We start from the raw sequence: 13,169 nt of genomic DNA on the forward strand, positions 1-13,169 counted from the left end.
TACTCATTTAATTTTTAGAACTTTTAGCTCATACTTAAATACTCATTCATTTTAGGCTCATTTATTTCAGAAGTTTTTCTATGGGACTCCTGACGTAGCTCTATGTGTGGCAGAAGTTATTTCTGAGTTATTTTCAGGTTATTTTCAATAACACAGAAATAATTCAAAAATAAATTAAAAATAAAGATCTTGAGTTATTTTTAGATTATTTAGATATTATTAAAAATAATTCAAAAATAAATAAGTTAAGAATAACTTAAGCCGCAGATGGCAAATAGTCCGGAAGCAGAAAAAGCGCTCCATTTATACGCTCTAAAACAGTGAAAATTTGTTGACCCGACTCCCTTGCTTTACGAACGATTACAGTGGCGAGGGTGACACGAGAGAGAAACCGAGGAAGATTATAGGGCAATGGATCTCCTCTGCAGAGCTTATGCAAATGCTTCCGACGACGATGAAGAAGAAAAAGACCCGCATCCCATCTTTCCTGCTAAGAAAAGGCGGTTGGATGGCCGTTCCTTACACCATGTTCCCTTCTCTCAGACGAACAGGCAAGGCTTTCTGTCATCTGGCGAGCCTGGACAAGTTCCTTTGGTTGCAGGCAGATACGTCTCGAAAAGGGAGAGAGCGATTTTTTCGGCTACTTCAATGCCTACGGATTCCCTTCCTCCGGTTATCACGCCTCCCGGTTCTTCTCATCTTTCTAGTAAGCGCCCCGGATGTATTGATTTATGCTTTTGATTCAATGAGGAAATCACGAAGTATTATTTTCGTTAATTTTATTGGTTTTGGTGGTGTTTGGGTTCGTATTATTTAGATTGCGTTTTACTTTGCAATTTGTTTTATTTATAGAACAATTATCTGTCAAATATCACCTGTTCAGTTCGATTTTACCATATCCTTAAAAATCTAAATGGCTATAAGTTTTATTTTTTCATATCATTTAGGTTGTTTGGGTCGATGTTAAGAACATGGTATTGTTAGTTAGATGACCATTTATCCAGATAACAATGGTATTTATCAAATGCAGTGCTTTTGTTTCAATGTTATCTTAAACATTTTAATGTTATCTAGAAATATTGATGGTGATTATGATTTCTCTTTTTATTCTTATTTAATTCAGCCTCAATTAATAGCTTTAAAGTAGGTTGTAAAGGTCTTTTATAAAACTGTCATTAAAAAGCCATTGCTCGTTGTTCTTTCAATATCATGTCATTACATTCTGTGCAACATTGAACCAAACCACCCCTTAATACAGTCATCTGTTAGTTAGACATTGAGATATCAGAAGCTTTGATTAAAGACATATAATTGTAATTAAAATGGAACTTAAAATATAGTTTTCAAATTTTTTATTCAAAATTGACACTAAATGAAAGACCGACATTAATGATATATGTTAATAACATGACATCATTGAGAATATATTATCAAATCAGACGACCCCTCAATTTCTTTCACATCAAATAAATGATTATCCTAGAGCGTAAACTAATGCTGACAAATATGTTATTAATGAGTAAAGTGTCAAAATAGTCCCCAACTAGTTACATGTGGTTATTTTAGTCCTAGTGTTTATAGAAGTGCTATGACAAAATAGTCCCCAAATATTTTAAGATTGAGCTTTAATTGTCCTCCATGAGGGTTATTTCAACCCCAATTTAAATAGTTTGAGGAATATTTTGGCACTTCTATAAACTCTGGGACTAAGATGAACCCATGTAATTAGTCACGAACTACTTTGGCAATTTACTCTATGATTAATAGTTGGTTGATTATTTGTTTCATTATGGCTTCATTTCAGATGTAGGAACTCTGTCTGATGCAGATCTTCCCAGTGTTTTGAAGTCGCTGTTAAAGAATCGTGGTAAATCTTATGCACATGGAAACAATACTTCTGGAAATTTCTCTCTAACTTTTAAGGGTCATAGTAAAGCCATTAATTCGATCCAATGGTCTTATAATCACGGTGAGTTATTAGTTTCAAAGTTATCTTCAGAACTTTTGACAAAATAATTTGATAGTTTTATTCATTTTAATGGGATGCAATGGAGAAAAATGATTCATGTAGTAGACCCTACTTAGTGTGATCAAGGCCACTTCTTGTTGCTTTTGTAGTAGTAGTAGTAGTTTGAAAGCACTTTTTTGTATAGCACTGACGCTATATATTTGATCCAAATGTGCTTGTTTAACAGTAAAAAAAGATTTTGAAAACTTATAAAAATAATTTGTTAGCCATGATACTTTGATGAGGGCATAAAATTATAACACAACCATACCATATTAAAGAGGTGTTTCTCCCAACCTTTTGAAATGACCACTTCATCACTCAAAAAACTAAATTGTTGAATATAAGATTCCCTCGATAAAAACCTCGTTATTTTTCTTAAAGTTTGCATCTTTTCCGGCTGTTATTCTCAACTTACATTATACATTATTGTTTGCATGAATTGTCTTTAATAATTTTGATTTGAGTTGATTATTAAGTAAAAAATTATTGCTGCCAAAGTGTTGACAACAGAAGTACATTAAGGTAACATATAGTTACATAAGTTACTGCTGCAGCTTCTACATTAAAAGCTGCATCTTGATGCGTTAATGAAATGTGATGTGGGATGTTCTTTGCACCTATTCAAGTCAACTCATTTTCAGCATTAGATATATTTCATATAGAAAAGGAAGATTACATTCATACCTCTAATATCCTATGTATTTACATATATAACATCTATACTTCATTTTTTACATTCATACCACCTTACCTATGATCTCATAATCAATTTGGATTTATGTCGGGCTTGTCTACCATGGAAGCTATACATTGATTGAGAGGTTTGATGGAGAAGTATAGAGAGAATAAGAAGGATCTAGATATGATATTTATTGATTTAGAAAATAGTTTACGATAAGATTTCAAGAGAAGTCCTTTGGAGACTTCTAGAGAAGAAAAATATTGATATGACTTATATTCATGTCATTAAAGATACGTATAATAGAGTTTCTACTTGCGTTCGAACAAAAGGAGGATTGACCAAGTATTTTTCTATTTCTGTTGGATTTCACTAGGGATCGACTCTAAGCCCATATCTTTTTGCTTTAGTTATGTATGTTCGTGCTGGACAATTACAGAAGGAAGTACCTTGGTGTATGCTTTTCGCTGATGATGTATTTCTCGTGAAAAAGGCCAGAGAAAAAGTTCAGGAAAAACTTAAATTATGGAGGTCTACATTGGAGTCTAAAGGCATTCGTTTGAGTAGATCTAAAACTGAATACATGGAATATAATTTCCTTAGTAGTAGCTCTAGTGGCCGAGTTGTAACTATGTATGATTAAATCATTAAAAGGTGTGAATGTTTTAGATATCTTGGGTTTATTTTTTGGGTTATCTTGGGTTTATTTTTCAAAGTGATGGTGATATAGATGGGGATGTTATTAGTAGAATTCAAGTTGGTTGGTTGAAGTGTAGGAAAGCATTGAGACTATTGTGTGGTAGAAAAGTACCGTTTATACTGAAAGGAAAATTTTATAAGATGGTGCTGAGACGCTGCAATGATCTGTGGCATTGAATGTTGGTCTTTAAAAGAGAAGCATAAAACAAAGTTAAGTGTTGATGAGATGAGAATGCTTAGGTTGATGAGTGGCTTGCCACTTAGAGACAAATGCAAAATGAATATATGCATGATAGGGTTGGTGTAGCTCCAGTGACGGACAATATTAAAAAGAGTCGTCTTAGATGATTTGTTCACATTAAACGTTGACCATCTGATGATCCGTTTAGGAGAGAAGATGTTTTAGATTCGACTTATGTTAAGAAAGATAGAGCTAGTCTTAAAAAGATTTGGGCATATTGTATACAATAATCTTAATTTGTTAGAATTAAATGAAATTATGAGACTCAATAGGATGCAATGGAGAAAAAAGATTCATCTACCCGACCCTTCTTAGTAGGATAAAGGCTTGTTGTTGTTGTTGTTGTTATTGTTTACCACCTTATCTATGCATGAAAAGGTGTATTTCACTTTTTAAAAGCTAAAATAGTGGCACTTTTGGATGTAATATAAAAGATTTGGGTGCTATAAATGTAAAAAGTAAACTTTAGGTGTTTGATATGTAAATTATAGGAATTCAGTGGTCTATATGTAAATGCCCATAAAAAGAATCAAAAGATGTGGTGTTTTTCCACAGATTGTTTTTAGATTGCAGTCCTTTTATATATGAGATCACACAAGAGCAGATGTGTTGGCTCTTTGGTTGAAATAAATATTTTTCTTTTATTATAATCCTTTCCATGTAGAGCTTTGTATTAGCCCCTGAATTTACTTTGCTTTTTACCGCACGCATTATATGAAATAAGCAGTTTTGAAGTTTTGCCAGAGGTTTATATTTTGTCATAAAGATAAATAAATAAAATAAAATAAAATAAAATAATAAAATAGATTACATTTTTTCATAAAGGTTTGCTTTTGTTTTCCAAATGAAACCATGTGCAGGACATCTTCTTGCTTCTGCTGGAATGGATCACTCTGTTCTTGTATGGAATGTATGGAGCAAAGCTCAGAAGAAAGTATGTACTTTCAGCCATCACAAAGCAGCAGTGACAGATGTGAGGTGGTGTTCACAAGGGCTGTGTCTACTGTCTTGTGGATATGATTGTTCATCAAGGCTAATTGATGTTGAGAAAGGGGTGGAAAAACAACAATTCAAGGAAGATCAAGTTGTTCAATCAATAAAGTTACACACAACAAACTCAAATCTTTTTCTTTCGGGAGGTTCAAAAGGGTTTCTTCGTCTATGGGACATGCGGGCTAAGAAGGCCGTACATGAATATCTCAAACATTTGGGTCCAATCCTTGATGTTGAATTTAGTGTTGATGGAAAGAATTTTATTGCTTCGACCGACACTTCAAGGAGCAATATTAGCGAGAACACCATCATTATTTGGGATGTATCACGACAAATTCCATTGTCAAACCAGGTTTGTGATACTTTATGAAAACAAATTTAAAATTAAATTATAGTTCTTTGATATTAAAATCTTGAATATTTATTGAATGTGAACATTGCTATTTTCAAGGCATCACCAACATTGTATCAATTACGGGGAACTTGGTTATTTTTGGCATGTCTATTGAAACATTTGTGCAATAGCTTCCCAAACATGATTTCTAGGCATTTTATTTTATTTAAGATTAGAGAACTGAGAAATATATAAGGTGGCCCATGGGGAGTCTAAGAGAACAATTTGTGATGCTAAAAATTTTGCTTTAGTGATTTTTATAATAGATTAGATACTAAAGGCGGTGAAAAATACATGTATAATCTATTCTAACAAAGAGAAAAGAAAAGTAAAGATTTAATTGAAGTAAATTGTATTAAAGATGAAAATGAAAAAATATTTTTCTTAGAGAAAGATTTTCAACATATGTGGGTGAGCTATTTTGATAAATTTTTCAATGAAGTTTCTGAAAATACAATTAACCTTAGTGGTCTTTATATTCTTAATAATAATAAACCATTTTATTTTTAACGTCGCATTAGTAAAAAAGAAGTTGAGGGGCTTTAAAGAATACCAAGGGTGGAAAATGAGTAGGACTTGATAATATCCCAATTGAAATGTGGAAATATTTAGGATGCTTGGGGGTTTCTTGGTTTACTAAATTCTTTAATATTATTTTAAAGACAAAAGATTCCTTGGTGGAGAAAGAGTATTTTGTTCCCCATTTTTAAGAATAAAGGGGATGCATAAGAGTGTGCAAATTTTAGTTGATGTGTCAAGAAACTCCCAAGTATCTATTGATGTGTGATATAGATGGGGATGTTATTAGTAGAATTCAAGGTAGAATTCAAGTTGGTTGGTAAAGTTGGTTGGTAGAAGTGGAAGAATGCATCGGGCCTATTGTGTGATAGAAAAGTACCACTTAGACTTAAAAAAGAATTTTATAAGATGCTGATAAAACCTACAACGCTCTATGACGCAGAATGTTGGCCTTTAAAAGATAAGCATAAAATAAAGTTAAGTATTGCTGAGATGAGAATGCTTAGGTGGATGAGTAGCTTAATGCTTGGAGACAAAATGCGAAATGAATATATCTGTGATAGGTTAGCTCCAGTGGTAGACAAGATTAGATAGAGTCGTCTTAGATGTTGTAGTCACATTAAGCCTCGACCATCTGATAATCCGGTTAGGAGAGTAGATGTCTTAAATTCATCTTATGCTAAGAATGGCAAAGGTAAACTTGAAAGTTCTGGGCGTATTGTATAAAAATTGATCTTAATCTATTAAAATTAAATGAAAATATGACACTCAATAGGACGCAATGGAGAATAATGGTTCATATAGCCAACCCCACTTAGCTGGATAAAGACTTGTTGTTGTTGTTGTAGCTTTAAATAATTCTAACTTTTTTATCGACGCTTGGCTATTTAGGATTGAGATTTTTAATGTGAATAATATGATGCCTAATAGGTTTTCATGTAAAAAAATGAGGATTTACATATCACAAGTAACCAATTATTTCTACCGGCCACTTGTAAATTAAAACAAGCGATGCTAAAGTTTAATATAAATGATAATGAAATGATCAATAATATAAGCAAATTAGTTAGAAAATAGGAAACAGATAGAATCTGAGAGCAAATCGAATATATTTCATCATTTAGATTTTTAAAAGCCAATGTCAAATTATATAGGCAACATTCAAAATGATTGAATTTACAAAATAAGAAAATCAGGCTTCAGGCCAATATAATGAGATGACTTCCCTAGAATTAGGTACTCAAAAGAGTCGTATTTGAATTTATAAAATTGAACTAGAAAAGGAATTTTATTCTTGTTAAAATTTGTGAATTTCATACCTGTGATTACTATTTATAAACACCTCATAACCTAGGCAGCAAGTAAGGTTAACACATGATCAATCTTTTTTAAATCTTGCGATCAATCTCGTTTTAAATATATATTGGTTCCATTTTTATTTAAATTGCTTGAACACTTGAATGAAATTTCCATATTAGTCGAACTCTGCATGCAAGTTACATGCCAATCTTGCTTTAACCCCTATCTCACATCATTCAAATTTATTCAAATTTTGCACATCAAAACCAAATGAAATGACATCCACCAGATAGCCTCATTAGCAAAATTGCGCCATCATAGTTTAAAATAACATTACATTACCCTTCAAGCATTAAACCTACAAGTAACTAAAGGGTGCAGTCATCATGTGACATCCAATGATGCACAAGTTCTGGCACCTATTTGTATGTAACACCTCAAGCTTTCTTTTCTTTTTAAATTAACGAGTAATGCTGAAAACCCCAAGCAATCAACTCTTAATATCCTAGTATTCTGAACAATATGGTATATAAAGCAATCTACATAACTTATCATTTTTTTATATATGGAAATTAACTTAAATAATACTGCCCTTGTCGGTCCCAAGCCCGGATGTGAAAAGTGGAGGGTTATGTTAGGTACTCGACAGCCAACGTAAAACTTGTCGAAAAAAATCATGACATGAATCCTTTTGATCATTGTGTAAGTGTTAGGGCGTCCTTTGGAAGCGACGCGCTATATATCCTGAATACAGTGAAGAGTGCAAGGGCCTCTACACCGGCGTCCAGTGTAACGTCAAATAAACAAGGGTTCTCACATTACGGACGAATGCGGGTAAAAAAGTTAGTCCATGAAATTAATGAAACTAATATTATGATAGGATCTTGGAATATAGGTACTCTCAATGATAAATTAATGAAATTAGTTGATATTATGATTCATAGGAAAATTAATATCTTATGTATTCAATAAATTAAATGGGTTAGAGAAAAGACTAAAGAGATTGATGATTTAGGTTTTAAACTTTGGTATTCTGGTAAGAGTTGCACTAGAAATGATGTAGGTGTAATTATATATAAGAGTTTGAAAGATAATGTTGTAAAAATTAATTGAGTTGGAGTTAGAATTATAGTCCTTAAGATTATCATTGATACTAAGATTTTTAATATTATAAGTGCTTATGCTCCTAAGTAGGTTTAGATACAAGGTTTAAAGATAAATTTTGGAATAACTTAGAAGACTTAATACAAATTATTTCTCTTGAAGAAAAAAAATTTTATTGGAGGAGCTTTAAATGGACATGTCGGTAGAGTGGTATAAGACTTCAGAAATACTCATTATGACTACGGTTTTGGAGTAACTAATGAAGAAGGTAAACTAATGAAGAAGGTAGAAGAAGGTAGAACTATTTTAAATTTTGTTTTAGCGTATGATTTTGTTATTACTAATACTTTATTCAAGAAAAGTGATGAACATCTTATTACTTATAAGAGTGGATCTAATAAAACACAAATTGATTATTTTTTTATGAGAAGAAGAGATCGTCGAGACTATAAAGACTGTAAGGTCATTCCAAGTGAAAATTTAAGTACTCAACATCATTTATTAGTTCTTGATTTTAAGATGAAAAGTTATAAAATAAAGAATAGTAGGACTCATCATCGTAGAATTAGATGCAGAAACCTAAAAGACAAATAAAATTATTTTTATGAGTAAAATTTAAGATTTCAAAATTTGGGATGTTCATGATGAAGCAAATGCTATGTGGGATAAAGTAACAAATACTATTAAAAGAATCTAAAGAAAAAAAATTTATTAATAAAAATAGTTAGTTGGTGGTGGAATAATAATGTACAAGAAAAAATAAAATATAAGAAGTTATGTTATAAAAATTTGTTTAAATGTAAAAGCTTAGAGAACTGAGAAAAATATCAAATAACCCGCAGAAAGTCTAAAAGAACAATCAGTGACGCTAAAAATTCAATTTTTAATGATTTTTATAATAGATTAGATACTAAGGAGGGTGAAAAATATATGTATAAACTAGCCAAACAAAGAGAAAAGAAAAGTAAAGATTTAACTTAAGTAACATGTATTAAAGATGAAAATAAAAAAAAGTACTTTTCTTAGAAAAAGATATTCAACATAAGTGAGTGAGTTATTTTGATAAACTTTTTAATGAAGTTTCTGAAAATACGATCGACCTTAGTGATATTAATATCATGAATAATAATAAAACGTTTCATTTTTACCGTCGCATTAATAAAAAGGAAGTTGATGAGGTTTTAAAGAAAACCAAGGGTGGAAAGTCTGTAGGACCTGATGATATCCCAATTGAAGTGTGGAAATATTTAGGAGATTTGGGAGTTGCTTGGCTTATTAAACTCTTTAATATTATTTTAAAAATTAAAAAGTTGCCTGAGGGGTGGAGGAAGAGTATTTTAGTCCCATTTTTAAGAATAAAGGAGATGCACAAGAGTGTGCAAATTATAGAGGTATTAAGTTGATGTGTCATACTTTAAAGTTATGGGAGAGGATAATTGAACATAGGTTAAGACACATTACAAAGATTTCTCATAATCAATTTGGATTTATGCCGGGCAGGCTTACTATGGAAGCTATACATTTATTGAGAGGTTTGATGGAGAAGTTCAGAGATAATAAGGAGAATCTACATTTGATTTTTATTGATTTAGAAAAAACTTACGATAAGGTTCCAAGAGATATCCTTTGGAGAGTTCTCGAGAAGAAATGTGTTGATATGACTTATATTCAAGTCATTAAAGATATGTATACTAGAGTTGTTACTTGTGTTCAAACTGAAGGAGGATTGACCAAATATTTTCTTATTTCTGTTGGATTACATCAGGATCGACTTTAAGCCCATATCTTTTTTGCTTTAGTTATGGATGGTCTTACTGGACATCTACAGGAGGATGTGCCTTGGTGTATGCTTTTTGCTGATGATATCCTTCTAGTGGATAAAACGAGAGAAAAAGCCCATGAAAACTTGACTTATGGAGGTCTACGTTGGAGTCTAAAGGCCTTCATTTAAGTAGAACTGAAACTGAATACATGGAATGTAATTTTAGTAGTGATAGCTTTAGTGACAGAAGTGTGACTTTGGGTGATCAAATTATTAAAAGGTGTGAACGATGTAGATACCTTGGGTCCGTTGTTCAAAGCGATGGTGATATAGATGGGAATGTTAATAGTAGAATTCAACTTGGTTGGTTGAAGTGGAGGAATGCTTCGGGCCTTTTGTGTGATAGAAAAGTACCGTTTAAACTGAAAGGAAAATTTTATAAGACGGTGGTGAGACCTGCAATGCTCTATGTTGCTGAATGCTGACCTTTAAAAAGAGAAGCATAATAATAAGTTAAGTGTTGCGGAGATGAGATGATTAGGTGGATGAGTGACTTTACACTAACAGACAAAATGTGAAATGAATATATCCGTGATAGGGTTGATGTAGCTCCTGTGACAGACAAAATTAGAGAAAGTCGTCTTAGATGGTTTGGTCATATTAAACGTCAACCATCTGATGATCCGATTAGGAGAGTAAATGTTTTAGATTCGACTTGTGTTAAGAAAGGCAGAGGTAGACCTAGGAAGACTTGGGCTTATTGTATAAAAAATGATCTTAATTTGTTAAAACTAAATGAAAATATGACACTAAACAGGACGCAATGGAGAAAAAAGATTCATGTAGCCGACCCCACGTAGTGGGATTAAGGCTTTGTTGTTGTTGTATGGAAATTAACTTAAATGAAATGAAGAATGAAATTATGTCAACCAAACATCCTATGAAACAAAAATACTTCAAATTGGATTCTATGCCAGCGTTGGACTGGACATATTTCTGACACATCTCTGACACATAGTACAAGTGTCCAAACATATGGAATACGCACAAGTTATTCTTGGTTAAATATGTTCTAGTTAGGCTGGTCAGTGGGTATGTTGATATCATAGTTTATTGTCTTAAATTATTAATGCATTATCGTGTTTATATTTGAAGATTGTTCTTTTTTTCTTGGATTTTGGTAGTTTGGGTAGATAATATTATATTAAAATTTGTTTTAGTGATTAAATGCTATTGTTGGCGAGCTTTTAAGTTGTTCCCTGATGAAATATTGAAATATAAAAGTAATAAACTAAATTTTGTTTTCATATGCTAATCCTTAAGCTTTTTATGTGATACGCATGATATCATATGTTATTTTGTAATACTTTGTTATAGAAAATATTCGGCTTTATGCATTTTAACTATACATTTCATACTAATAATTTATAAAAAAAGACATTTTGTTTATGGCATGTCGTATCATACTTTTATGGTTATATCATGTGTTAACCTCGCTTTCGGTCGAGGTGTAGTTTTCCCCTTCTTAGTAGTCTAGGATCTAGCCGTAGGACCTTTCTGTCGACTACTCCTAGAAAACTAGTGAAGGAGTCCTCCCCGTTAGCAATTCTGGACTTCTCTTCGCTCGACTTGACGTTTCATGTAGTAATCTTGACCGCTATTTTTTGGCAGGTAGGGCTACTCCGAAGGAACTCAGGGGGCATTCCTATAGGACTGGCAACCTTAGGATTGACTCTACTCGTTGATTTGGCGCCGCTGCGCTCTCCGCCGTCCTGTTTAATCGAATTTGAGCCGAAATTTTGACAGGATTCGAACCGCAACGCGTTTTTGTCCCAATTGTCGACAAAGTTGCCCGGACGACTTCGGATGACGAAACGGACTGCGTCGACGAGTCCGGAACGTCGATTTTGCTTAAGGAGGACGTTCGCTTCATTGTGACGACGCGTCTTAGGGAAAATACCTATTTAAGTGTTTATTATAATAATAAATAATATTTTATTATTATTATTATTTTAATTATTAACCTATATTAAAACCCCTAACCTAAATTTCTTTCCCCTCTCCGCCTCATTCCTTCGAACCCGTGGGCCTACCTTAGCCCTAGGATGGCTCGTTTGGTCGCTCGGCTTACTCCTTCGTGCCGTTGGGATGCTTCGTTCCCGCGTTCGCCGCTCGCAAGAAGGACAGATCACGTTGGCGCCGCCCCCCATCCCTCTTATCCTATCTTCTGCGATATGGGCTCGATCTCCTCTATCGCAGATCGTATCCTCTGCGAGGATTTAATCCTCCGCATCTCTCGATCCCTCTGTCGTATCTTAATCATTCGTCTCCGTTGCTCTTAGCGTATATGAGAGCTCCTCTGTGAAGCTTCCAAGGGGGCCGAAAATTTTTCTAAGGGAGAAAACTCTGCTCTTTTTCTTTCTCACTCACTTCTTTGATCTTCTGGTGCTTGAATCGGTTTCCTCCTGCTGTTGGGAGAGGAAGTGAAGTTCCGGAGTGCTTTTAGAGTTTCTGTGTTACCTTCTTTTTACTTCAAAGAGGTACCTTCTTCCCTCTCCCCCTGTGAGCTGTCTGCGTTCGACCTGTGCTCGTCCCTGTTCTCTGTCGAGCCCTGTTGGCATGCTAGAATAGAGAGATTACTATTTACCTCATTCCTAAACATGTTCTAGCTTACGCTTCATACATTTGTTATGTGGAAATGACATTTAAAAGCTTGAGGGTGTGTATTTCCCTCCCCCTCACTTTCTCGGTGCTTTACTGGCTCTCAGTTATGGCCTTGTCGAGCCTCTGGTGATGATCTTGTGGTGTAGTGCTAGAAGTTAGATTTGGTTAAGCAATGTGGCATGCTATTAATTCTCTCTTTTATTTTGCTTATCTAAAGTGCTGAAGTTGTGGCATGTTTCCTACCTTTTGAGGCATATTTATATTAGAAACAATTAAAAGGATGACCTTGGAATAATTTGGCCCGTCTCATGAGCATGTTAGTATATGTATTGTGAAACTTTCATTCATCTTCACTCAAAGCATGTGGTAGCTCTATTTTGAGATGTCTTAAAAACATGAGAATACTGCCTAACTCTTATTACAGCTTAGTATTGGAGGTCTCAATTGCAGCTTGGTTTTCGACCCTTGTTGGGTTCAGGTTTTGGCCTTGCTTGGCTCGGTCTGGTCTTTAATTGATCTGGAATTTGGTGAAAATTTTGGTTCGGCTTTGGTTTTGTGTTGGATCTCGGTTCTTGCCTATTGGGGGTTCTTCCTTTTTTTTTTGCTTTGGTGGCTCAGTTTCTTATTTTGGGAAGATTTGGGTGTTGAGTTTATTGAAACTTAGCTTTTGCTTTGGTCGTGGACTTTGCCTTATGCCTTGGACTCGACCTAGTCTGTAAGCCTTCCCTTTCCCTTGCCTCGTGTCTTGGCTTTGGTCTTGGTTGTGGGCCTTGCTTACAATGCTTTGGAATCGGTTTGGAGGCT

General features: G+C 33.8%; 1 protein-coding gene across 1 annotated transcript in view; it reads left to right on the forward strand.

Moving 5' to 3' along the window:
* The first annotated feature begins 286 nt into the window (after positions 1-286).
* Positions 287-13,169, forward strand: part of LOC110032656 (WD repeat-containing protein 25) — a 51,311-nt gene continuing 38,428 nt past the window's right edge. The window contains exons 1-3 of the mRNA XM_020736352.1: positions 287-706; positions 1,805-1,969; positions 4,491-4,975. Of these exons, the coding sequence (XP_020592011.1) occupies positions 412-706; positions 1,805-1,969; positions 4,491-4,975 (945 nt within the window). The 5' untranslated portion in view covers positions 287-411. The remainder of the gene's footprint in view (positions 707-1,804; positions 1,970-4,490; positions 4,976-13,169) is intronic.

The sequence above is a fragment of the Phalaenopsis equestris genome, unplaced genomic scaffold, assembly GCF_001263595.1.
Source record: "Phalaenopsis equestris unplaced genomic scaffold, ASM126359v1 Scaffold000996, whole genome shotgun sequence".
NCBI classification, from domain to species: domain Eukaryota; kingdom Viridiplantae; phylum Streptophyta; class Magnoliopsida; order Asparagales; family Orchidaceae; genus Phalaenopsis; species Phalaenopsis equestris.